At 54.2% G+C, this 26,499-nt stretch overlaps 1 protein-coding gene across 1 annotated transcript in view; it reads left to right on the top strand.

Moving 5' to 3' along the window:
- TNS1 (tensin 1) overlaps positions 1 to 26,284 on the top strand; it is a 46,180-nt gene extending 19,896 nt beyond the window's left edge. Inside the window, exons 16-32 of the mRNA XM_029959899.1 lie at positions 6 to 1,121; positions 3,527 to 3,607; positions 7,207 to 7,391; positions 7,646 to 7,721; positions 10,082 to 10,174; positions 11,071 to 11,106; positions 14,438 to 14,612; positions 15,362 to 16,230; positions 17,608 to 17,694; positions 18,331 to 18,462; positions 18,879 to 18,971; positions 19,499 to 19,576; positions 19,679 to 19,750; positions 19,830 to 19,998; positions 20,227 to 20,295; positions 20,641 to 20,673; positions 21,735 to 26,284. Of these exons, the coding sequence (XP_029815759.1) occupies positions 6 to 1,121; positions 3,527 to 3,607; positions 7,207 to 7,391; positions 7,646 to 7,721; positions 10,082 to 10,174; positions 11,071 to 11,106; positions 14,438 to 14,612; positions 15,362 to 16,230; positions 17,608 to 17,694; positions 18,331 to 18,462; positions 18,879 to 18,971; positions 19,499 to 19,576; positions 19,679 to 19,750; positions 19,830 to 19,998; positions 20,227 to 20,295; positions 20,641 to 20,673; positions 21,735 to 21,879 (3,509 nt within the window). The 3' untranslated portion in view covers positions 21,880 to 26,284. The remainder of the gene's footprint in view (positions 1 to 5; positions 1,122 to 3,526; positions 3,608 to 7,206; positions 7,392 to 7,645; positions 7,722 to 10,081; positions 10,175 to 11,070; positions 11,107 to 14,437; positions 14,613 to 15,361; positions 16,231 to 17,607; positions 17,695 to 18,330; positions 18,463 to 18,878; positions 18,972 to 19,498; positions 19,577 to 19,678; positions 19,751 to 19,829; positions 19,999 to 20,226; positions 20,296 to 20,640; positions 20,674 to 21,734) is intronic.
- Positions 26,285 to 26,499: the final 215 nt, after the last annotated feature.

Below are 26,499 nucleotides of genomic sequence, written 5' to 3'. Positions count from 1 at the left end.
CCCCTCGAGCTGCAATGGGGCTGAGAAGCTGCTGAAGGAGGGGCTGTATGATGGCGAGCCGCTCTCCAATGGCGGCTACCCCTACAACAACCAGAACACTCTGATAGGCCACCACCTCCGTGACCCACTGCCTTCCTTGTGGCCGTCAGCATCCACTCAAGAGCACCTGACTGGCTACCCACAGCGCCCACCGGGCTCCCACGCCCCGGGCTGGCTCCAGCCCCAACCGCTGCCGAGCTCCCAGCCCTACCTGTATGGCTATGACCACCCTGGAACCTACCGCTCCCGGTCCTTCCCAGCGGTAGACACTGCTAAATATGATGTAAACCCAGTGCTGCCCCAGGCCCCAGCTCGCAGTACAAGCAGCCGGGAGGCCGTGCAGAGGGGCTTGAACTCCTGGCAACAACAAGGAGGAAGCCGACCACCTTCCCGGCTGCAGGAGGGCGGCACGGAGAGCCACAGCCCCAGCATCTCCAGCTGCAGCCCCCAGCCCAGCCCACTGCAGATGGTACCCCCACACAGCCACAGCATGCCTGAGTTCCCCCGGGCACCCTCTCGCCGGGAAATTGAGCAGTCCATTGAAGCCCTTGATGTCCTCATGCTGGATCTTGCACCTGCCGTCCACAAGTCGCAGAGTGTGCCTGCCACCACCCGTCAGGATAAGCCAATGGGACCCTTGCCCTCCTCCCTCTCGACCCAGGCTGTGTCTGGCCTCTACGCCCGGCCATCTCCGCAGGTGGCCCAGCCGAGGTCCTTTGGCACATCTGTGAGCCCCGTGGTCTGTGAGCCTGGGGGCAAAGCCTATTCTCCTGGAGAGATGGACTGTGGGGTGCATGAGTATCGGGAAACCTATTTGCCTTACAACTACCAGCTAGCACCACTGCCGGATCCGAGGAGCTACAGCCATTCTCCGGCAGGAGCACAGATGGGCACTCTCCCATCAGTCAGCACCTCCTACAGTCCTGTGGGGTCTCAACAGCTCCTCACCTCCTCCCCGCCTTCCCCCACCATCCCAGCGCAAATCCAGATGCCCCTCAAGGGACCGGAGAGCTATGAAGACCTGTCGAGGTCGGCAGAAGAGCCCTTGAATCTGGAGGGCCTGGTGGCCCACAGGGTGGCAGGTAGGATTCTTTGATTCCTTGGGGGGATGGGGAGGATCGCATGCCCCAAAGTGCCGGTGCCCGTGGGGGTGGAATGCATGGTGGAGCTGGGGAGGAGTGATGCGGCGATGCCTCGTCCATGCCAGATCTGGGCTTGGGACTGAATCACGTGCCATGAGGGCATTCTGAGCTGCATGAGGACAGCCTGTGCTGCTCTTCTTTGCTAAGATTCCCTCTTGCAGCTTGCTGTCTGCAGCAGCATTGCCCAGAGGTAGGAAGGGGCAGCCGAGGGTGTCAGACCTGCCCCAGTCCTCACCCCTTTAGAGTACAGGGCTGGTCTCTCCCTGGTGGCAGGGCCAGTCACTGGGTCTCAGGGGGCTTGCTTTATTTTAGGGAGAATATGGCAGAGTTTGGGAAGATGTTTTCATCTCTGGTGGAGGGTGTCCTGCCTGGACCCCACTTGGACATAATGCTCTCCCTGTATGGAGCGTGCTCTGGTGTAAGATCCCAGCAGAAAACTTGCCTTGTGTTTGACGTAGCTGGGCTCATCCCTGATTTCAGACTCTGCTTCCCCCCCTGGAGTGCTGGGTTCAGTGCTCAGACCTCCTCCCTGAGTAGCTGGGGTGCTGCTGGAGTGTGGACTAGGCTGTTGTCTGGCAGCTGAAATTCTGCCCCAGTGGCCCAGCCAGCTTGGCCTGGGGTAGTTTGAAGCTGGACTTAGCCTTAGGGCAGTGGTCAGGGGCTGGGAAATGTCTTCCCAGTCCTGCCACAGGGGTTTGGTGCTTGGCTGGGTGCAGTGCTGAGTGTTGGTTCTGTGGCTGGATGATGGCATTAGCTCCGTGCTGCGGAGGGGAAACTGCATCCTCTGATCCCCTGTCCTCCTGCAACTCCAGCTCAGGGGCTCTGAGGAGTGTCCCAGCGCCCCGGGAAGAAGGTGCCATGGCCCTGTGGCAGCTCGGTGCCCTCCCTCCCCGCTGCTTTGGCTGCAGTAGTTGAATTGTGGAGCGACATTTGGGAAGGGCTTGGGGCTGTGGGCCAGCTCGTGATGCTGGGCTTGGCAGCTCTGTCCTTTCCAACTCTGTGCTCAGTCCAGAAACTCGCCCGGCATTAGAGGGAGGGGGAAGAGGCTTGGCTGGAAAAATCCAACAGCACCAACCTCCCAGGAGTGGGGGTTGAGTCACAGGGTGGGAGGCAGGCAGGGTGCCAGTAGCAGGGATGGGAATGAGGAGGGTCACAGAGGTGTTGGAGGAAGTTTGCATCCATCTGAACTCGACCTCAGTGATCCAGACGAGATTCACAAAGGGTCACAAGGCTTTTGCAGAGAATTTAAACAAACCTAAGAACACATGGATGCCCAAACCACACTGTGTGTCTGGACTTAATATTATAAGGAGCACATGCCTGCTCTCCCCTACCGCCCCATATAAGTATAAAAAATGGGCTGGAAAAGAGAACAGTTCTAAGGAGAGGAACAGTATCTGCAGTGTGTGGGAAATGGATGTTTGATGGTGTCTACCAAAAAAAAAATCCACCTCCCCAACCCTGGGGTTAGGGCCTCAGGGCTAGGCTGGTGTCACTGTCATCCTTCTGCAGCCACTGGGCTTCCCAGGGAGGAGGGAGGCATCTGTGGGATGGTCCCAAGCCTGTAGCCACCTGTCTCCACTGGAGCTGGGCCGTCTGTGCTGAGGTGGGGACAGCGCAGGCGGGTGGCCTGACCTCTGGCGGGAACAAGGTGTCCTGAAGCCAATGTTGGGAGGGGACGGCTGACAGGGACAGTGGGACACAGACGGGTTTGTTTACATTCCCTGCTGCTATAAATTGCCTGCCTGTCCTAGTGCAGAGATGAGGAGCATCTCACACCTCCTCCGTTCTTGGGGAGGGAACGCTCCCATTCCCACTTCCCGCTGATGATGGAGGGGAAGAGATGGCACAGGGCAGTGCTGGCATGCCCAGCATCTCCCCACAGAGAGGAGGTGGTCCTGTCATCTTTCAAGTCATCTTCATCTCCCGACAAGGCATTTGGGGTCATGTCTTCATGTCCCAGCCCTGAGCATCCCATGATGGAGGGGACCTGCATGGTGCCATCCCTAAGGAAATGGTGATGGGGCATTTGTGGTGTTGCACAAGGTGACTGGGAGCCACCACTGATTTCTCATATGGGTTTATGTGGTGCGTGGACCCAAGCAAGTTGGCTGATGGGAAAGCATCTCCAAGCAAGGACTGAGCTCCCTCAGACCCCAAGTGACCCCAGCCTCATCTGTTGGAGCCCATCTAATATTTTCTCTTCTTTTCTCTCTTTCCCTCTCTCTCCTTATCGTATCTTGTGACATTTGTCCTGTCTGCCCCTTTTTCTCTCCTTGGGGGATTGTGTCTGTCCTCTGTGATCTCCCACTCTCCTTGCATTCCCTGTCCTGGTATGCTGGCAGAGTACAACGCCAAGCTCAGGGAACTCAACAAGAGCATCAAAGTCCCCCGTCCTCCTCTGAACCAGCAACGGTCCTTCTCCGGTTTGTTCATTCCACCTCCTTCCTTGTCCTCCAACCTTCCCCATTCATCATTCTCCTTCCCTCTCCTGCATTCTTCCCTCTCATCCTTCCTTCCTTTACCTCTCTTCTCTCTCCCTCCTTCCCCCTCATCCCTCCTTCCTTTTCTATCCCTGCATGCTGAATGCTCTGTGTGTTGCATGGACGTGGGATTGAGGGAGGTTCAGGAGACCCTTCCCATGCAGGATTTATCCCTTTTCTTAGCAGAGTGATGGTCAGGGCTCCCCTTGACCTCCTTCAGGGATGGGGGAGCCTCTGGCCCTGGGTACAGACTCCCCTACCTGGCTTTTGCATCTCTTCCAAGCCTGGCACTGCTCACTGGTGAGGTTTTCATTTCTGGGCCCGATCTGCTCCAACCCCTCCAAGCTTTGCCCTGACCATGTCTCACCTTCTGGATCTGCCCTGGGTGATGAGTGCTGGGGACCTGCTTGGTGCTTGTTGCGCACCCACTTGTCCCAGGGCAAGCAGGAGGAGGGAAATGGCATTGGGCTGGGGGCAAAGAGTGGGGTGGGGAGTCACCAGCTTTCTGTGTGACCTTTGTCTCTCCACTGGCACCTTGCGTTTCTCCCCAGGAGGACCAAAGAGATTTGAACTTTCCCAGTCCTCAGCACAGAGTAAGTTATTTTGTTGTGCCCAAGTGGAATGATCAGGCTGGGAGGTGGGGAGCGGTAGACATGTCTGTGTCTGGCAGGATGGGATGAGCTGGGCGCTGACAGGGAGCAGTACAGGGCAGCTTCTGTTCTTCATGGAGGCAGGGAGCAAGTTTGCATGTCTTTTCACTGGGTGCTGTGTGTCCCTGTCTGACTTTAACTGCTCAGTGCCACATCTCGAGGACTTTGCCCTTTCTTGTCCACTGTGGGGATATAACCTGGCTCTTGCCTGGAAGTAGTTCCAGCATCTCATGCCCCAAAAGCAGTTGCCTCCTGATTTGTCTTAGAAACCTGGCTTCCTAGCTGCAAAATGAGCTGGGTTTGCCATCCTCCTTCCCTTGCTGTTGTGCCCCTGCCCTTCACCAGCCCTAGAGCTGTACTGAGTCCAAGGGCAGTGGGTTGGTACCAAATTAGGGACTTAAATGAGCAGCAGAAGGGGTGACAGTCCCGCAGGTGTTGGGTGTGAGGGTGAGGAGTGGGATGCAGGCTGCTGCTCCCTCTTTATGAAGGGGAATCTCATATCCTGCAGCTGGCCAGGGCATTCTTGAGACAGTGACAGTACCATGGCTAAGGGAGGCTGTGTGTCTGCTGAGGGGGCACAGCAAGTGAGGGAAAGTAGAGTTTGTTTTTCAAGCATAGTTTCCAGCCCATAAATCACCCAGGGGGTTGGGGGAGCCATGCTCAGAGCCTGGGTTTCCTCCAGGCTTTGCTCCGGGCGGCCTGTGAAGTTTCCCACTCTCAGCTCCTGAACAATGAGTCCCTTTTTCCCCCTCTCCTCCCTCCCCTCCCTGCGGCCCCGGCCGCTTTCCATGTCTGGGGAGTGGAGCAGCCAAAGCTTGGTGAGTTCCTTAGTGTCCCAATGGGCCAGATCCAGCACCCTGCTGCTACGTGACACGCAGCCCTGGGGATGGAGCAGGGGGACCTCCGCTGTAGATGTGTAAAATGCACTGATAGCCAGGCTATGGCAGTCTGCTGTTAGGGCTTCCCAAATGGAAAATGCAAAGCAAGGCAGCCATGCACAGCTTGAGGAGGCAGTCCCTGCCTCTGTGAAGTGCTTGGGCCCTACAGCTCACTTTAGGATGGGCTGGGTATACAGGAGAACCCACAGTGCACAAAGTGGAAGGGAAAAAAGAAAGTATAAGAGTTTGCTTTGTTGTTCTCCAACATCTTGTTTCTCCCTATGCTCACAACTCTGATCTTCACTCCCTTTCAGTGGAGGGCAGGACAAAAGATATAGGGTGACCCTATACAATGCTGCCAGTGCCTGCAAGGCAGCTTCTCAGGGACCTTCTCTGTCCCCTTGTTCCCTCCCTGGGTCTTTTTAATGGCCGTGCCCCATGCCGGCGAGCACCTGCAGAAGGGATCGGGAGTTGTGTTTCAAAGCTGCTCTTAGTGGAATTTTCCAGGCCGCCTCCGCGACTGGAGCCAGCCCCGTTGGCTCGCGTCCCCCGCCTCGCGGCCTGGCCTCCTCTCCCCCCGAGCCGTGATTTTATTGTTGTTGCCGTTCACTGGGCTGATTATTTAGAAATGCATCCAGGCCACCTCCTTCCCTTCTGTGCTCCCAGCCCTTTCCCCACTTGCAGCCCTTTCCCCAGGGCCAGGAAAGCTCTGGTGAGGGTGCCGAATGGTGAAGAGAGGAGGTCAGCGGGCGTGAGGCGTGGGTCCTGTGTGGAACCCCGGGGAGCGAGGGGAAGCAGCTGATGGCTGGTTTTCCTCCGCCAGCCCGTGGGAAAGGAGTTGGTGTTTGAAAAGTGCATTTCCTGGAGCGTGATACTGGCCTCTCTCTTTCTTTTTTTCTCCTTTTTCTCTTTTTTTCTTCCCTAATATGCTGATCAAGGAGAGTGTGATTGCTCTCTGACTCTGCGGAAAAGGTGAAGGGGACAGTGCTGTCATCTCTGTTAGTGGGGATGAGTGAGTCCCATGGAGGAGCAGGAGTCTCACGGGGCTCTGAGCTGTGCCTGTGATGCTCTGTGGCATTCCTGTGCACTGAACCCGGCACCATTGCCCATGAGCCCTGATAAACCTCTTCATCAGGCGAGATTGAGTAGAGAGTGTGTTTGGGCCCTGTCAGGTGCTGGGAGAGTTGAGCCCCCTTGCCCTGTGCCAACTTTTTCCCTGTTCCTCAACTTTACCCCAGCCAACAGGGATCTACCAGACTGCACAGCCCAAGAAACCCATTGTCCTGTGGTGACTTGCTCTCTCTGTTCTTCCTCCCAGGCTGCAGGCGTTGGTGGCTCATACCACTGGGGTCTGGGGAAGGAGATCTGGGGGTAGATGGAGAGGAGATGCTGATCTCCCCTTTTAGAAAGGCTTTGCACTGGAGACAGGAGATCAGAAGTGGTTTGTTGGGGTTCCTGCACCACATCTCTCTTGGGTTCTTTCTTCTTTACTCAGCGCTCCCTCTGCCTTGAGGACTCAAAATCCAAGCTTTTTCTGCTGCTGTGGTTGAAGCCACATCTGGCTGTGGGAGCAAGGATGCAGCTGAATACAGCTGTCCTAATGCTGGGGGATTCAGTCCTTTCCCAGTGTGATGCTGTCAGGAGGTCCTGTTGCTCCCCAGCTCTGCAGGGCTGGGCTCTCTGGTCTATTGTCAAGGTGCTCTTGCCCCTCAGAGCCTATTTGTGCTTGGGAGGGCTAGTGCAGCAATTCAGCCATTAGCACAATCCTGCCTATCTTTCTGGCCTGGTCCAGGGCCACCACTGTAGGGTGTATCTGCTCTAGCTCATAACTGCTTATGCTGGTCTGGGGGTTAGGTGCAGGTGAGTCCTGAAGCTGCTATCTCTGCTGGGCAGAGTCCCTTCTATGCACATAGTCCTGGGGAGATCTCTCAGATCAGCTCTGGGGCATTTCCTGCTGGTCCCGATCTCAGCTGGCAGCTCCTCACCCATCTCCAACCCTGTGCTTGCCCTGCAGGGGTGCAGTCCCGGGAGAAGTCTCCTCCTGCAGAGGAGAGCGCTGTCCCTGCCCGCAAGCGGACCCCCAGTGACAGCCACTATGAGAAGAGCTCGCCAGAGCCCAGCTCACCTCGCAGCCCCACTGTCCTCTCACCTGAGGTGGTCAGCACCATCGCAGCCAACCCTGGAGGGAGGCCCAAAGAGGTGCGCTGGGGTGGGGGAATGCTGGGTGGGGGTGGGTTGACTGTCTGGGTGCAGATGACTCCAGAGAGGGGGAAGGCTTGGTCAGCATTCATAGCATCCATAGAATTGGAGAACAATGATGCTGTTTGTGGTAGTGGTGGTGGTGATGGCTAGCAGGGAGGAGGTGCAACCCTTCCCTCTGTCCCCTCTACCCTCTCCTCGGAGGTTGTGCCCATCATAGGGACGGGACTGACCCTTTCTCCTGCTCTTCCCAGCCTCACCTTCACAGCTACAAGGAAGCCTTTGAAGAGATGGAGGGTGCCTCTCCCACCAGCCCACCCTCCAGCGGCGGTGAGATTTCTCCCCCCACCCCAGCCTTCCCCGTCTCACCACAAACCCCTTACTCCAACACCTGTAAGTGCCGTGGCTCCGGGAGCACAGGGGCTCGGTGGGTGGCTCTAGGCAAGCCAGAAAATTGCCAAAGGTCAGACAGCTCCAGGCTCCAGACACCCACCGCCATGTTAACCGCTCCCCCTCTCCATCCTCCTCTCTCCTCCACATCCCATTACTCCATGCTACCATCAGCATCCCACTTCCTTCAGCATCCCATGCTTTGCACACTCCTATTTGCTTTTTTCTACCCTCCACTCACTGGGGTGTTTTTTGGATGGGATTTCAAGGTGGGATGAGGAGAGGGGCATGTTTTCGCTCCATCCTGGTCCTGCATCTCCCCATCTTTCCTGCCAGCATGACAAGAAGGGAAGCAAGACCACGGTAGCAGGCGAGTGGGAGGGACTGAAGATCAGGAGAGCAGACTCGCACACCATACCACTTCTTGCTTGCTGTTTCAAGGGCAGGAGGGGGAAAAAGGCTAGGATGCATGTCCTTTGCATGCAGCTTGTCCCTGCGTTATCCCTCCTTTCTGACTAACCCTGACTGCAGTAGCGGTGGGTTTGTGTGGACTGGGTTTGTGTGACCAGCTTGAACGACGAACCCTGATGAGCAGCCACACGTTGGCACAGCATGACACAGGCTGGGCCAGTGCAGTGGAGCAGCCAGTCAACTGGGAAACCCATTAAAAAGATGGCAGCCCCGTACATTCCCTTTCAAATGCTTTTGTAGGCTGAGGGCTGAGGGATGCTCTAGGGCTGGGGATGCTTGGGCTGAGCACAGCCCCCTCTGATGCCATGTCCTGGTTGCAGCTGGGGCCACTTGCCCCCCATAGCTGAGCCCATGGGGCCTGGGGCTGTTTTCTTCTGCACTGTTGCTCTTCCTTCCCTGCAACCCTCTGTTGTTTGAGCCCTGTCTCATGGGATGCAGTGACTGGAGTGTGGGAGTGTCCCCAGGGTGCTTGGCAGCTCGGAAATGGCCCTGTTGTTCCTGGGGACTGAGAGCTCGGCCCTGGGGCAGCAGCAGCTCCTTTGGCAGTGGGACAGTGGCTTTGGAGGATGAGTCACTTGCAGGGGTGACAGGAACAGCCTGGCTGGGGTCATGGCTCTGAGGCAGTGCTGCTTAATGAGCGCCAGCTAGGGAAGCCTGGGAAACTTGAAGTTGCAGCTTTTGGGTGTTGTCAAAGTGCCCCTGGGGGATACAGGAGCAATTTCCCTCCATGGGCGAATAGTGGTCCTGGGAGAATTCCCTGCCCTGGGAGGACCCAGCTGCTCATCAGCCAGCTGAGGTGTGAGCCAACATTGAGGCTTGCAGTCAGCTGGATTTAGGGAAATCAGACACCACTGGGGAAGGTGCTGCCATCTTGGTTTCCCAGGGACTTAGCTGCTTGGCTGCTCCAGCCCCAGGGTGCTGGGGGGACCTGGCCACAGGGCGAGGATCTGGCTTTCCCTGGAGCTCCCACCACCCACTGCCTCCCAGCCTCGCCGCAGGCCCTGTACCTGTGACACTGGTCGGGGATGTTCAAACACTGCTGGAGGCTCATGGCCTTTGGTCCCTCTTGCTGAAGTTGATGCCCTGAGGTTTCCCCTGGTGTGGGAAAATGCAGCATCAGGGAGATGGTGTAAACCCAGGAGGTAGGAGGGGAGAGGAGGTGCAATCTGCCTGGGGAGGTCTACCCTGCCCTATGAAACCCCACTGCCATCCATACCATAGCCATACATACATATGCAGCCCCTCCTGGTATGTATGTATGAACACAGGGGTGCAGACCTCATGTGTACGTTGCCACCCCTCTGTGTGTACATCTTCACCCACTCACTGACCTGGTCTGGAGGACAGGTTTCTTTTGGCAATCCTTCTGGCCCTTTCATGGGGGTGATGAGCTGCTCCAGCACAGTTGGGTTCCAGCTCAGCCAGATGTGGGGATTGGCAGAGAGGAGTTCAGGTGTGGGAGAGCTGGGCTGGGGGGATGGCTGCTCACACAGGGGGAATGAAAGGGGCTTCATGCCTTTGTGGGGACAGTGCTGGGAGATGGTGTCTGGACCTCTCCTGGTGGGAATTGCCCCCTTTCTCCATCCTGTCAGCCTTGTGATGGGGCAGGGTGCTTGTTCCCAGTTGCATCCTGCCCTGTGTCCTCTCCAAAATGGGGAGGGGGGTTGGTGTCCATCCCCAGAGTGTTGCTTCATACAAGGGCATCTACTCTTCCTTGCAGCCAGTGGGTGGGATGGGTTATGGGGCTCTGAACCCATCGCAGCTCCAGCCTTTCTGAAACTTCATTTCCCACCCCTCCACTAACGTTCTTGTGTCCACTGTGCCTACAGTGCGTTCGCCCCCTGGCCTGGCCAAGACCCCACTCTCAGCACTGGGGCTGAAACCCCACAACCCAGCTGAGATCTTGCTGCATCCAGTGGGAGGTGAGTGTGGGCTTGGGGACTGCAGTTTTTTTGGAGGGGCATCTGTGAGGGTGCCCCTGGAAGGGTCTCCTGTCTGGAGAAGGCACTTCTGCCTCCCTTCTGGGGCCAAGTGGCTGTGGGAGTCCTTGTCAGCTTTTGTGGGGACTCTGAGACTGTGTAAGGGTAGGAGATGTTGGTGCTGCCCTGAGGGCTCAGCACAGAAGGGTTCAGTGGTGAAGGGAAGAAAAACCTTGTCCTGTTTCCTGCCCAGGACCATATTCTTCCCTCTCTCACCCCCTCCATTCCTTCTCCTCTCTAGCACAGCTGGAGACAGTTTGCTCTCTGGGAGCTGAGCCTGTCAGCCAGAACAGTATCCAGAGCTCTTTCCATCCTGGACATCAGTCCTTGTGTGCAAAGGCCCTGCTGTCCTGGGGACGTGTCCTGGAGTAGCCTGGCAAGCCAGACCTTACTGCTCCCCAGTGCACAGGGCCCCTTCCTGAACCATCTCAAGGCTGAGTGTAACCTCCCTAAACCCGTCTGAGCCTGGGGGTCACAGCTTGGTTGAGCCCAGCCGTCAAGACCCTTCTTGCTCTGCCCTCAAGGGCAACCTGATGCTTTTTTTGGTGCTTGCTGGGCTTCTTGAAGCAGCCCATTGCTTGCTCTCTGCTGCATTGTTCCCTCTTCCCCAACCCCCTGGGTTTTGGACATCATCTGCTGAGGTGAACCATGGTGGTGTCTGGGGCCTGGGATCCAGTTTGGAGCACAGTGTTGGGAAGGTGTAGGGCTATCCTATGTGTTCTGTGTGCCCCTGCCTGAGCAAGGCAAAGCTGCTTAACTCTGATTTCTCTTTCTGTCTTGCACCTCTCTTCTTCCTCCTCTTCCTGCTCCCATCACACCTCTGCCCCTCCATCTCTCAGAGCTAGAAGGGGAAGCGGGCGGTGACTCTGAAGAAGGTAAGAAAGGCTTTTCTTTCTCTGTCTCTTCCTCACTCAGCCTCACTGTTGGGACTGTCACTCAGAGCAGCCTCTGGTGTCTGTGCCAGCAGCCTTCCCTTGCACTGTCCTTCAGGGATGTAAGAGCCTGAGTCTTGTCTGTCCAGCTCTCTTTCGAGGAGGGGCTCATCATGCCTTGTGTCATGGTAGGATTTGCCAATGTCCAAGTTGGACCTGAAGGTCTGTCATGTTGGGTGACAATCATCCATGGGGACTGAAAGCTCTTTGTCAGTGTGTGGCATCCTTACCAGTGGCACTCTGGGGATGCTGGCACGTTGCGACCAGCTTTGGATGAGCCTGGTGGGGTGCTGGGAGAAGCAGCGCCAGTTTTAGTCTCCTGCCCTCCCCTTCTGGCTTTGCTTCTGCTGTTCAGAGGGAAAATAAAACAAAGTGCAGCACAAAAGGTCAGCAGGCGCAGAGGCCACCAGTGTGTTGCCGGCTCAGCCGACTGGGCAGCAGCACAGCACCAGCAGCTGGTGCACATCTTCTGCTGACCAGGCAGCTGCCTAAATATCCCCCACCTCTCCTGTTTCCAAGTTGCACCTTTTGAGGATGCCAAGGATGGGGCTGAGTTGGGGTGTCAACTCAGGATTGGCTGTACTGATGCAGGATGCACTGTGGGATGTGGGGTGGCATGTCTCTGGGGATGGAAGCTTTAGGAGTGGCTGTGATTCCCCAGAGTGCTGCCTGCTAGATAACAGTTGTTGTGTGGTTTTGCTTTCTTCTTTCATGAATTTTTGGGCCCTCAGGGCTGAGATGAGGAACTGTATGTTCGGGATGGGTTTTGAGGAGAGGATGTCTTCTTGGTGAGTGAGGTCCTTCCTGTGGCCCTGGGAGCTGTCAGCATTTCTCCTCAGAAGTTCCTCAAAAGGCACACAACCCGAATCTGAACATTGCATAGTACTGGAGAAATGTTCTACTTCCAGAATTAATTTTTCAGTGATGGCTTCTTGGATACTTTAAAGGAGGAAAAGCTGGGATAAAACCAGGATTTTCCTTCCTGAGTTCCCTCAGGCTTTACCATATCTGTCCAGCTTTAAGCCTCCAAAAACCTAAACAGTGCCTCTCCTCTCCTTCCCACCAAACCCTCAGGAGCTCAAGCTGTGCTGCTTCTCTGTTCCCTTGCATGGTGGTTGACTCCCAGGCAAGGATGTCCAATGACCCTGCACTGCCCAGGCTGAGTGACCACAATGAGCCTCTTGCCCTGCTTCATTCTCTAATAAAATTTTGTATTTTGGGGGTTGAATCTACAGTTCTGAGAAGGGACTGGTGTTCTGGCTTAACAGAGCTCTGGCTTAGGACCCTCTGCTCCCAGCCACACACTCCAGGAGGATCTTTGCCCCTCTGTGCTCTGCTCAGCAGATCCCAACCTACATGGCTGGGCTGTGCATGGGGCTGGGGGATGCTCTGGCAGCATGGGAGCTTGGGATCTGGCTGCCACCTCTGAGGAGGCTTTAAAACAGACTGGCACAGATTCAGCGCTTGGGATTTCTGGCCAGAGCACAGCCCTGCTCAGATTTGGGATTCCCGAACAAATGCCCACCTCCCTGGTGACTCACAGCTTCTCTATTCTCCCATCCATCGTCCCATCTCCAAGAAAACACAAGGAGTCAAGATTGGATTTTTCAACCTAAAAAAATCCTGCCTGAGACTGCCTATCTTTTTTTTCCTTCTGTTTACCCCTACTGAACCAAATGTCTGTAATGTGTGCCCATGGTCACACACCTCATTGTGACACTCCTACGTTGTCCCCCCTCCCTGAGGCCCCTGCTCCTGCCTGCTTCAGCCCCCTCGTTTTCAGGAGGGGATGGCATTTTCACAGCCTTTTGGTCTTAACCTCTTGCAGACTGACTCATATGTACTGTCTGGCTAATTTTAGTCTGGGCTGGGGAGCAGGGGAGGGGAAAAGTGAGTAGCTGTGAAATTAATTTAATTACCTAAGCTGTGATGAATTTCTTGCAGCTGCCCTGGACGTCCTCCTGGGCAGTGCCTCATCCCTGTCACTCAGGATGTCCTGCCCTGGATGGTGGTACCCAGCCTGTGTTGGAGTCTATCATCTGGTTTTGGCTCAGATTTTTCCTGAGGTGGTTGAGCAGGGCTGGGCAGGGAGATCAGCCTGAGGGATGGACTCCTCCTCCCCTGTGCACAGACAGATGATGCTGTGGGGGAAGGAGGGGGACCTATGACAGTCTTTTTCCTTACATGCCCCTGCTCCGGCAGTGAATGTGGAGCTGTGCATTGGCGTGGCTGCCTGTGAGCAGGCCAGCTTGCTGGAAGGCTTAGCCAGAGCCCAGCTGTTATGACTAATAATAATAATGTTTGTCATGCTAATTACGACTGCGGAGCTGCTTAGGCATGGCCAGCCTGGAGTCCCTGGAGCCGGAGACCTGCAAGGTTGCCTGGCCCATAGCATTTGATGCCAGTGGGTCTCACATAGGGCATGTATTTTCCAGCTGAGGTGTGACATGGCTGCAGGGCATGGGGAAATGGGGCTGAAGCTGCAGCCCTTTCTTCTGGTGCAGGTTTTGGGGGGGGCTGGAGGCTGTGACAGCTGTCATAGGGGTAGGGATCAGCCTGGATGGAGCAGGAGACAGGGGGAAAGGTATAACAGAGGGCTGGGTCTGCCATCTGCCATGGCTGGTAATGGCCAGCCCAGCCTGCTGCTCCTGGCACGGGACAGCTTGGCAGCTCCAAAGGAAAATTGCTTTTCTTGGTTGTGTTCATGGGCTCTGGTTTCAAGCTGGGCTGGGAGTGAGAGTGTTGGATGCTGCAGTGGAAATAGTTGGAGTTGCCTTATGGTCTGCTGTTGGAGATGGCTGGCAGAGGTGGGCCACAGAGGGCAGGGACCACAGGGTATCGTCATCAGTCCTGTGTGAGTCAGCGCAGTCTGGGCAGAGTCACTGGCTCTATTTTTAGAGGCTGTGGATGAGTAGGGAGCAGGACGTGTTCTATGTGGCATCCTGGGTGGGAGGGATGCTGAATCAGAGCAGGGTGGAGGGGCTGTGGTATGGGAAGGGATCATATGCTCTGGTCCCCTCAGGGAAAGGGGTGGGTATGACCCCCTTCCCTATGCCCTGGCTGGGGTCTTCAGCATTCTGGAAGCATCTTAAAAGTCCAGATGAGCCAGATGTGTTTTTGCACAACCCTTGATGGAAGAGATATTAGGGAAATGTTCAGCTGGAGGAGCTCAGCTCAAGCACCTTCACTGGCATGAAATGTGGATACTGGAAGGTGTGACCCCCTTCCCATCCAAGCTGTGGGCTCATCTGTTTCTGCTTCTCTTTTGCCACAGAGCCCAGGAGCTATGTCGAGTCGGTGGCCCGCACAGCCACGACGGGCAGGGGAGGGACCCTGCCAGCTGCCCAGCCTGGGGGCTCGGAGGTGCCCACCAGGAATGGCACCTTGTCCAACTCCTTCATTGCCCCCAGCCCTGTCTCCACCAGCAGCCCCATTCACAGCGTGGACGGGTAAGACAGTGGGTGCAGGTCATGGGGACTTGTGGCACAGGGCTGAACTCTGCCTGGTGCCAGGCTTAGAATCACAGAATCATTAAGGTTGGAAAAGACCTCCAACCAAACACCACCAAGCCAACTAAACCAGAGCACTAAGTGCCACATCCAGCTATTTCTTGAACACCTCCTGGGATGGTGCTTCCTCCTACATTGAAACTGCCTTTGGAAGGACCCTCATCTCTCCACACAGGGTTTGGAGATCCTGGCCAACCATTCGCCTCAGTGCCCTGAAAACAGAAGTCTGAGTCACTGCTGGTCACTGGGAACCTGGCCCCTGGGGTGGGAGGAGAGATGGGGCCCCTAGCCCTGGGTTAGGCTTAGCATTGGTCCTCTGTGGTGAGATGGAACCATTGTCCCTGTCCCCTGTCTGCCCTGCCCACGGAGTGTTCTGCACCTGCCCAGCCTGCCAAGCCAGGCAGGGCAGAATGAACAGAATGAATCACGTGTTTTGCTGGGAGCAGAGCTGCAAAAAGACTGTCTCCTAGAAAGTCATATTTTGAGATGGAATAGGGATGCATGGTAGAACTAAGGCTGCTTCTAGTTGCTTTCATGGTAAGACCCACCCCACTGTTTTACCTCTGAAGAACTGAGCAGCTGACTTGCTCTGTGCCTCAGTTTCCCTTTGCACCACTTGCAGGAGGGTGCCAGCCAGCAGCAGGAATGAGCACTATAGTTGAATCCTCCTTTTCTTCATCTCTCCTCAGGGCCTCCCTCCGCAGCTACCCGTCAGAGGGCAGCCCCCACGGCACGGTTACACCTCCCCACACCTCGGCTGAGCCTGCGTATCAGTCGCCTGTTGGCTCGCAGATGCCCTCTGCTCACAGCAGCTATCAAAACTCGTCTCCATCTTCCTTTGCAATGGTCCAAGGGGGGGTCCCAGGCTCGACATACAGCAGCCCCGACTACCCCGATGGCCGAGCCGGCATCCAGCTGGAACCCCAAGCTCGGCCGCAGCCACAGGTTAACGTGGTGGGGGTCCATGCCCTGCCAGGGAGCCCCCGCACCTTGCACCGGACAGTGGCTACAAATACACCACCCAGCCCTGGCTTTGGGCGAAGAGCCATCAACCCCAGCGTGAGCGGAGCTCCTGGCAGCCCTGGGCTGGGCAGACATGCTGTTGCGGCCCATGGCAACCTGGTGGCCCCACTGGGGAGCCCCAGCCTGGCCAGGCATCAAATTGCAGCAGCCACCTCCCCTGGCAGCCCCCTGTATGGCTACTCCAGCCCAGAGGAGAGGCACCTGACGTTGTCTCGGCAGAGCAGCTCCTCCGGCTACCAGCCTCCCTCCACGCCGTCCTTCCCTGTCTCACCGGCGTACTACCCTGGCACGAGCACACCGCACTCCTCCTCCCCGGACTCGGCTGCCTACCGCCAGGGCAGCCCCACATTGCAGCCTGCGCTGCCTGAGAAGCGGAGGATGTCAGCCGGGGACCGCTCCAACAGCCTCCCCAACTATGCCACTGTCAATGGCAAGGTGTCCTCACCCCTCTCCAGTGGCATGTCCAGCCCCAGTGGTGGGAGTGCCGTCGCCTTCTCCCACACTCTGCCGGACTTCTCCAAGTTCTCCATGCCAGGTATGGAATGCCCTCAGAGGTCCCTGTATCCCACCACCCTGCCCAAGGCTCTCCCCTCCTCCTCCTTTCCGGCCAGCAGGGAAGGGATTTCAGCCATGTCCTGATTTACCCCTCCTGTCCATCTGCAAACCACCAGCACTGCTGGGGCTTGGGCCATTTCCTGCGCTTTCTGACAAATCCAAACAGGAAAAACACCAACTGGCATTGCTGGTGTAAACAGTGCCCAGAGATGTATATGGGGAGATCAAAGCTCCTGGAGACAACTTTTCTCTGATGTGGGGATGCATTGACCTCTTGGCCCCATTCCCGGTGGCCTTTACCCCACTGAGACCCCTCTGTGGCGCTGCCTCCTCATTTCAAATGGTGTGCAGTGCTCCAGGTGCCACCGTGCCTGGAACGCCTTCGCTAGCTCCCATTACAGGACACCTTGGTGACGCCAAGATCAGGCTGATAGGACTGGGAGAATAAAGCTTTGGGCAGCAGTGGCTCTGACTGCTGGGCCTGTTTCACTGCTGAGCAGGCAGCCCTTTGTGGGCACACTGGCACCTGTCCTGTCTTGTGACTCCTGTGGCCAGGGATCTTTCCCAGTGGGGAAGCATGAGCAATTAAAAACCGTAACAATTAATGAATGACCTGGAGAGGGGAGCAGGCCCCCCGCCTCTATGGAGATGACCAGATAGCTGAGGGTTGGTAACATCTCCAGCAGAAATGCTATCCAGCCCTCCAGGTTGGTTGCTTGGTGGTTTTTGGAAAGCAGATTGTTGGAAGTGTTGTCTGAGTGAATGACAGCTTCACGACCAGAGCACGAGCTCCCACTGGGAGCTGTGCCACTGCTGGACACTGAGCGAGGTACGGTCAGGCTGGGGCTAGGGTCAGGCTTTGCTCAGGGTAGGTCGACCTATCCAGTTCCTCTGCATGGAGCAAAAATAAGGGAAGAAATTTATTTTTATGATCTTTGATAAAATCTATCAAATCTATGATTTTTATGATCTTGAACATTAGAGAGCAGTGAAGGTCCTTTGAAGAGGATCTCCCCAGCACCTTCTGGACATACCTCTTTCCTCCAACAGCTTTTATTTCACCTGGCCAGCTTCCTTTTAAATGATGAATTCCCATTTTGTCTCTGGCTGTGTGCCAGAGAGGCTCATCCAACACAGCCCTTCGAGGGCCCATGTGCTTGGATTTAGCTTTAGATGCCCAGCAGCCCCATAAGCTCCAGATGATGATCAGCCTGTCTGGGTATGGAGCACTGGGTTGAGGTTAGTGCAATGTGCTGGAGCTGAAAGGGGTTGGAGGTATTGACACTTTAGCCACATGTAGAGTTTCAGATACAGCATCTTTTAACTTTTTCCTTGCATTTTCTTCCCTTTCTTGCAGACAACAGCCCTGAGACTCGTGCCAATGTCAAGTTTGTGCAGGACACTTCCAAGTACTGGTACAAACCAGACATCTCCAGGGAGCAGGGTAGGTAGATGACACAGGGTTGGGAGTTGGGCTATGTCTGGGATCACAGGGATTACCAAAGTTTTCCTTTAGGGGCTGGGTTGAGAGTGAAGGTGTATTATGGATGCTCAGACTGTTGCAGATGGGGTTGAAGCTCAGTTCAGCTGCAGGTTTGCATGATGTGGGCTCCTCAAACCTTCCTCTTGGTGGAGGAGCACCAGTCCCTTCAGTGTGCAGTGGAACTATGCAATTTGGGATGCAAAGCACGCAGGTCTTGAGTTGACAGAGCTCAGAGGGGTCTTGGAGTCATGGCTAAAATAAGTGAAGAGAACAAGGAGGGGGCAGGATGACCTCAGGATCAAGGTCCTGGCGTTTGGTCCATTGGTTTCTGCTTGCTCTCTAGTGCTTGGTTGCTCAGAACTAGGCAGGGTGGGAGTTGGTGCTCTGAGATACCCATGCAAGGGCAGTGGATGTTGGGGGGAGCCTGTGACTGGCCACAGACCCACTCCAGACCCCCATCCAGATGTGCAGGGGGCACGGTAACATTGCAGTGCCCAGCTGTGAGGCTGTGGATCTGGGGCGCCCCATCCCAACCCACACTTTCTGGTTTCTGAGGGTGTGTTGGTTCTCTCTGAGCTCTGCCATTCTGTCCTGCAGCCATTGCACTGCTGAAGGACAGGGAGCCTGGGGCTTTCATCATCCGAGACAGCCACTCTTTCCGGGGAGCCTACGGCCTCGCCATGAAAGTAGCTTCTCCACCTCCCACGGTCATGCAGCAGAACAAGAAAGGTATTGTGTGCCCTTCTCCTTCCCACGCCAAGATGCTTTCTTTCCATTGTTCAGCTGGGGTGAGCGGGCAGCCAGGCCTGCTGAGCCAGTTGTGCTCTTGCGTATGTGCTGATGTGGCAGGATCCCTCCGTCCCAGGGCACAGGGAAGCACCAGATACCCTCTTATCCTGAGCTGTGGAGGGCTCAGGGGCACCTGCATCTTGGGCTTTCGTATGAGGTATGAGCCTCTCCAGCTCACCAATGCTGTGGGGAAGCTTGGCTTGGGGTTGACCCTGTGTAAAGGTCCTGATTTGGGGAGGGTATGTGTACTGGTGGGGACCCCTCCCTTGAGTTGGGGCACTGGTTTCCTAATGGGACTGCATAGTAATAGGAGGAGGAGGGTGATTCTGGTGTGAGAACATCCCATCTCTTCCTAGGAGACATGACTAACGAGCTGGTGAGGCACTTCCTCATCGAGACTAGCCCCCGGGGTGTGAAACTAAAAGGATGTCCCAACGAGCCTAATTTTGGTAAGTGCCCCCAGGTGCTTCCTACATGTGGGGTTGGGCTGGGAGGGCCTTTCCTTTACCAGACTGTCAAAGCAAAACTGTTGGGTGTCTGGGAGAGCCTGTAATTGCCTCTTGTGCCTGGGTGAATCCTGTGGGCATTTGGAGCCTCTAAGGTCATGCACACTCATGAGAGCACACAAATGTGCCTGCATGCATAGGTGCATAGTTTTCTGCACACATGTATAGGACAAATGCTGCTGGTCAGGGTGGGGGGCAGGGGCTCCCCTTGTTCCATTTATCCTATGACTAATGTTCTCTGAGAGGCTGCCCAATTCATTGTTCCTAATATGGCCCTGGCATCTCAGCCCCCTCCCTGAGCCCTCTGTAGGCATAGTGGTTTCAGCAAGACGAATTGCCACATGTGGCATTAGGACCATTAGTGCAGAAACCCACCTAAAAGCCGTTCCCATCCACCTGGAGCAACGATGACCTAACTGAGGAAACAGATGTCCCTGGCTCTGTGCTGACCATCTTCTCTCTCTCCCCAGGCTGTCTCTCGGCTCTGGTGTACCAGCACTCCATCATGCCCTTGGCTCTGCCCTGCAAACTGGTCATTCCTGACCGAGGTAAGAGCCAGGACCAGAAGGTATTGCATCTGTCCCCATGGCCTGTTGGGATGTGGTAGGTTTCCAAGCAGGGAGCAACTTTAACCATCCCATGTCTTCTAGATCCCATGGAGGAAAAGAAAGACTCTGCATCAGCCACCAACTCGGCCACGGACCTCCTCAAGCAGGGTGCAGGTGAGTAGAGAAGGGCTGTTACGGGGTGAATGGGGCTCGGAGCAGTGGTTGACCCCACGTCTGCTGTCTCCCTTTCCAGCCTGCAATGTCCTCTTCATCAATTCAGTGGAGATGGAGTCACTGACAGGCCCCCAGGCCATCTCGAAGGCTGTTGCTGAGACACTGGTGGCTGACCCCACACCCACTGCTACCATTGTTCACTTCAAAGTCTCTGCACAAGGCATCACCTTAACGGACAACCAGAGAAAGTAAGTCTCCATGGCCATGTCCCTGGGCTCCAAAAGCCGGTGGGGCTGTGATTCAGAGAATGTCTTGGTGATGGATGTCCCTGGGGTGGCATCAATGTGGTCATGGGCAGGGCTGGACTTTGTCCTGTGGGAGACATATGGTAGTGTTCCCTGTGCTGGTGGGGCTGTGCTGTGCTGGGACAGAGATGGAGGCTCTCTGGCCCTGACATTCCCTGCTTTGTGTTTCAGACTGTTCTTCCGACGACACTACCCCCTCAACACCGTCACCTTCTGCGACTTGGACCCCCAGGAAAGAAAGTGAGTGCCCTAACTTGGGGCTAGCATATGACCCCTACCCCTTTCACTCCCCTAGGCTCCTGGGATGCTTGGAGCAGGGTCTTTGCTTCCTCTGTCCCCCTTGCTCTTGAGGAGGGCAGGGACGCAAGGTCTCCTTCGATACTGTGGGGCAACACCAGCTGCTTCTGGTGACTTCTTGGTGTCTCCAACTACCTTCATGTTGAGGGAGAGGTGCATCATTTTTCCATAAAGCCAAACCTGTGCAAAGCCAGGCTGGCCTTCCAGCATTGGTGCAGTGGCCCTCATCATGATCCTGTCTGTGGGAGGCAGAAGGCATCACCCTCACACCTTCTCTTGTCCTTGCAGGTGGACTAAAACTGATGGCAGTGGCCCAGCCAAGTAAGTACTTTCTGTACTTCCTAGCAGATTTCTCCCAGCTGCTGTTGAAGTAGCTCCTGTGCATGTTTGGGCATTGGCTGGGAGATTCCCTATGCCGGACAACCTCTTGGCTGTGTGTGAGATGGGCTCAGCTCCTCACTGCAGAATGCAGAAGTGTTTCACCCAAGCATGAGACCATGGTCCTGGGGACTCTGGAAGTATTTTTCAGTCCCAAATTCCTAGTCAGAGCAGGCATGGCCCTTGATGAACTGACCTTACTGGAAATTCTCCCAGCAGAGTCAGTTGGAACCAGCTTATGGAGCAGAGCTGGGGTTATGCTGATGGTGTGTGAGCCACCAGTTATCTCTTCCCTTTCCTACCATCTTCCCTGTCCTGACCCATGGGAGCACAGAGCTGCTGGCTGAGCCCATTTACAGGGGCCAGTTCCCACTAATTTTAGCCATTGTGTTAGCGAAGGGGTTTTTATTAGGATGTCCAGCTGCTGGGATATTTCCCCTCCCCAATTAGAAATGCCATAGCCTGGGCCTGTCTCACATTCTGTTCCCCCTGTATTTATAACTTGAGTTTGCATGTTCTAATTAAAAAAAAAAAAAAGGGGGACATTTTATTCATCAGGGGAGAGACAGACAGAAATAACCAGATGGTCTCACTCAGCTTCCTGTGTCCTTGCAAGGCCTTCCTCTCATAGAGGGTTTACCCCAATAGTCAGCCGATCACACCGCTGGCTTCAAGTGTCCTCACCCAAACCAAGGCAATGCTGTGATCATCTGGAAGGTCCCTTCTTGGGTGTGGACTGGGGGGTGGCAGAGGTGTTCAGATCAAGGGGAGTTTGGCCAAGAGATGGTGAAAAACTGACCTTCAAAGAAACTGCAGCAAAGGGAAGAGGAGATGGGCCTTTGTGCAGGCTGATTTGGGATGTATCCCCCTGTGTTGTGAGAGGTTGAAGAGGGGAGGTTGAAGAGGGGAAGTTGGACAAGACCATGCTAGAAGAGGATGGTGGTATTCCTTGCGGGGGCAGTGCTGGCAAACCTTAATGAGCCTCTTGCCTTCTTCCCACCTAGGCTCTTTGGCTTTGTGGCCAGGAAGCAAGGGAGCACCACAGACAACGTCTGCCATCTCTTTGCTGAGCTGGACCCAGACCAGCCAGCTGCAGCCATTGTCAACTTTGTCTCCAGGGTCATGCTTGGCTCTGGCCAGAAGAGATGAGGTGGTGCTTGCGGGTGATTCTTGAATTTTGGAGAAGGACTTGGAGCTGATCCGAGAAGGAGTGTGAGGAAGTGCATTGTGGGAGAGGGAAGTGAATTGGGGGGGGAAAAGGGTTGGAATTTTGGAGGAAAACGGCAAACAACAAAAAAACCCCAACGAAACCCCTAAAAACTCAACACAAGCCAAACACACATGTAGAAGAACAAAACCACGCGCCTACATAAGAGAGCCACAAAGTCACGCCAGACAGGATGCATGTGCCATCACGGGGAAGGTGACCAAAGCAAAGGCAGCAGTGAGAGGTGTGTTTCCAGCTTTCAGCATCATGGCCTGACTGGTGACATCCATTTGGGACTGAATGCGGGACCAGGACTGGTGTCTTCCATCTGGAAAAAAAAGAGCCAACTGGCAAAACTGTGGAAGAAGCTCTATCCCAGCATCTCCATCAGCAGATGTCTGCTGTATGTTTGTAATGACCCATAGGAGATAACGATGTGGGCTGGGTCTATGGGACACCAGAGGAGATGCTCTCAGAAATCTTCACTTGTCCAGCTGCAGAGGAGAGTCCTCACCAGTCCCTGTGCTTCCCCCAAAACCTGCTCACTACCTGGCAACTTGCTGGGGACATGGGGGAACTTGGTCCTGATCCTTCCTATCCCTGGGGAGCTCTGCCATGGGCTGACCTGGAGCCCAGCACCAGTCACAGGTGAGACGCTGTGAGTCCACCCAGAGAGGCAGGTCATGGTGTTTCCCCACCTTTGCAGGGGTGGTTGTGCCCTCCAGCCTGCAAGGAGATGTGGGGGCTCCTGCTGCCCTCCACCTGGGGAAGGCAGATACTCCCCGGGAACCTGAAGGATGCAGAAAGTCGCCTCCTCTCCCATCTTCCCCTTTTCCCTCCCCTCACTAGTCCTCTTTGGCAGTTTTCTTCTGCAGCCTGTCACATTCTCTTAACACAAAAAAGCAAAACAGAAAGGAAAGTAATACAATGTAATAATAATAATAATAATTATAATAATAGCGGATGCTGGCACAGGTGGGTTCCCTGTGTGAAGCAGCAGACCCGTGGCTACCCCTGTCTATCTCTTCAGAGACACGCAAGCGGTTTTTAAATTGCATGGACATTCAAGTTGCACGAAAGGCGAATGACTGCAAGTAACTCAGGCGCTTTTTTCTCCTTTTGTTTTGGAGGCCACGTTAAAAAAAGAAAAGGAAGGAAGAAAATTAAAAGAAAAAAAAGAAACAAAGGAAAGGATCTGCAGTGGCTGGGCAACTTTGGCTCAGTGGGGAGGTAGCAGGTCCTCTGAGAGCCACCCTGGTTGACACATGCATACCCCCAAAGCCTTCTGGCTTGAGGCTTGCGACCCTCAAATGCACCATAGTTTTGCAGTGACTTCAGTGCCGTCAGCTTTTCCCTTTTCTTTGGGAGGTGAGGAGGGCAAGCCAGGAGGTGAGAGGGGTGAAGGGCCTCCATGCTGCTGCAGGGAGAGAGATCATGGTTGGGGGGCAGCAGGTGGAGGTCCCAGCCCCGTGGTGCTGGGGAGAGGGCAGAGGATGCTTCAGTCACATGTGCAGGTTTGGGGCAGGGACAATGATCTGGCTGGAGCTGTGGGGTCATTGCTTGGCCCTCTGCTGCAAATATTCCCCCCAAGAGCTTTCTGGGAGAAGTTTTCAATGCAAAGTGGCCCAGATAGTCTACTGGGGACAAAAATTAGAAACATAGCACTGCAGTCCCTCGGAGAGCTTATCTCCCTTGGACCGCCCTTGCCTTGATAGCTATAATATATATACGAGCTATACTGACAAAATACTGTAAGCTAATGAAATTCTAAGGAGGAAAAGTTAAATTTACACTCTGAAAATATTTATTTTTGCCATATTGCTTTCTGCGCATCATATCTCCCCCATTATATCTCCCCCTTCCCCTGCCCTGGGGAAACACCTGCACGTTAAAAGAAAATCCAGAGCAAGATAAAATACAGATGGGGGAAGAGACAGGGGCCCCCTGTGTCAGGGTGGTGTGTGTGAGTGATGTGTGTGTGTGTGTGTGTGTGTGTGTGTGTGTGTGTGCATGCATGGGGGAGTGAGCGGTGTGGGCGGCCAGAGAGGGCTGCCAGGGCCGGAGGCTGTGCTGATGTACTGAAGCGAGTGTGAAAGGATGGGTAGCAAGGAGTTGGTTGTGAGATGGTGGTGGGACAAGGGACTCTGGGGGGGGTTTCCCCCCGCCCAGCTCCCTGGCCACACAGATGCTGAGACCTTTTAATTTTTGATATTTCCAAAAAGCGATTCCCTCCTTCTGCGAAATTCAAGCGAGACAAGAGACAATCTCACCCGTGATCTCTTCACCCTGACGTTCACCCATCAGAGAAAACACTGTGTTTATAGATATATAAAGATATATTTTTGAAAACCTCTATTTTTCAGACTTGGTTTCTCACTGCTAAGAAAAGAGATGATAATAATGTAATTTTATTTTAATCTGCTGCCTTGGAAACCGGTGCTTGAAACTCCCATTCCTCTTTTTCTCCCCGTACAAACGAAACAGATCTAAGCACCCCAGAGATGTTGTGTAGAAGCCGACCCCAGCAGATACCTGCCAATAGCATCATGCCTGCTTCGGGCCCCGAGCCACTCACGGCTTCCCCACTAACCCACTAGCTGAAGATTTAGACCGTAGCCAAATCTCAAACACTAACAAAATTATCTGATGATTATATTATTTTTTTAACACACAGCTAATCACCTTCCAATGATGTAGCCGGGTGTTTATCAGCTCCCTTTAAAGGCACTTTTTTTTTCCTTTTAGCTCCTTTTTTAAGTTACGTTTTTAGGTGTAACTACCCTTTCTGTACCCAGGAGAGACTGTCAGTGGCATTGAGGATTGCCCAGATCCTGGGGCTGGTGGGGACCTAGTGTTGACATTTTTTCCTTACAAAAGGGACAGAAAATAATCTGTTCTTTTTTCTTTGGTTTTTTTTTAAGCGCAGTCATGCTATTTGAGATTCGAGCTTGCGCGAGTTAAGCCCAGCATATGTTTTGTTGTAATCACACTGCCGTTGTCAGCAGCCGGATGGTATCTCTCTCTCGCTCACACACACACACACAAACACACCCCTCCTTCCTGCACAAAGAACTGCATATATTCTTGCCAAAGATATCCTTAAAAACGCACTTTCCCCCACATATATATATTATTTTTTTTGTGTGTGTGTAAGTTTATTGTACGTGCCCTTTTTGTGTCAGTTTGTTCTTCAGAGAAGCCCCTTCCCACCCGTCCTCCCTTTGCTGTTGATATTGCTGTCTATTGGGAAATGCTCCCTGGGGCGGTAATTTGCTGTCTGTGCCACAGAGTGGCACCTGCAATACATGAAATGTGGGGCTCCCATTCGATGGGCTGTGTCTGGCTCTGCCCCCGGGAGCTGTTTTGGGAGATGATCCATGTCGTTATCTGCTGATGGGATGTACCCATCGCATGGTCTTTACCAGCCCCTCATTGCTGGTGGAGATGGGGGGGGCTCATGGTTTTGAGTAAAGTTTGGGGTTGCTCTGGATGCAACATTTGCTGCCTGCCTCCTGGTCAAATCACACATGGAAAACAAACTAGGTAGGGAGAAAAACCCAACCTAGCCTCCAGGCATTGATTTTCCAGCGAGTTCAACTGCCTGAACCGAAGTGTAAAGTAAATCCCCACCCAGCAGGTCGGGCAGGTAAAGAAACCAGCTGCCCCAAAAAACCCAGACAACAGCATCAACAAAAGGCAACCATTCCCGTTGGAGCAGGCAGGAGGATCAGACAGCAAAGGAGCCCGCAGGGGCTTGTTTCATTTCGTTCGTTTGTTTTGCAAATTGCGAGGTTGGTTTGGGGTTACTAATTTTTTTTTCTTTTCCTTAAAAAGGAAAAAAAAAAAAAGAAAGGAAGCAATATGACATTTCTGTTGGCGGATCCTGTGCCATCGTGTTATGCGTGTTTTTTTTTTTTTGTCATTGTTGTCTTTGTTACTTTGGAAATGTTACAGATTTATTTGCTAATCAGTGTTAACAAACAGTTTCAAACTTTTAGACTCGCCCATTTCTGTGTATTTATATAGATGGAAAAAAAATACATTATATTTTGTATCTTTATGCCCATAATGTTGTCGTGCGTGTAAGGATGACTTCGGTCGCACCATGTCTGTGTGTGAATGTCACTCCTCTGTTGTCTTCCCATTGTACAGATGTTGGATTCTTTGCAGTTCATTGTATGGCTTTATAAAGTGGTAAAAACAAAGAAAAAAAACCCCAAAACCCAGTTATATAAAATATACTGTTGCTTGGAATGCCAGCTTGGTGTCTGGATTGCTGGAACTGTACCTTGAAATTTAAGGGAGCGTAGGAATAAATGTTCTGTTCTTTTTGCACAGGGAAAAAAACCCCCCAAACCCAAACTAAAGGCTGGTGGGTGCTGTGTTTTCTCTGGGCTGTCATTCCCCCTGTTCCTCGATGGCAGATTGGGGCCCCCGGACAGACGCGGGGCGGTGGGTGTGGGAAGAAGGAGGGGTTGTGCTGCTGCTTGTCAGCCTCCAGCCACAGCTTGTGTTCACCAGATGCTGGCTAACCAGACAGCCCCCAAACTTCCGACATGGCT

The sequence above is a fragment of the Manacus vitellinus genome, unplaced genomic scaffold (genome assembly GCF_001715985.3).
Source record: "Manacus vitellinus isolate BGI_N305 unplaced genomic scaffold, ASM171598v3 scaffold_22_pilon, whole genome shotgun sequence".
Taxonomy (NCBI): Eukaryota; Metazoa; Chordata; class Aves; order Passeriformes; family Pipridae; genus Manacus; species Manacus vitellinus.
Note: the sequence above shows the minus strand (reverse complement) of the source record. Positions and strands in the feature narration are given on the sequence as shown.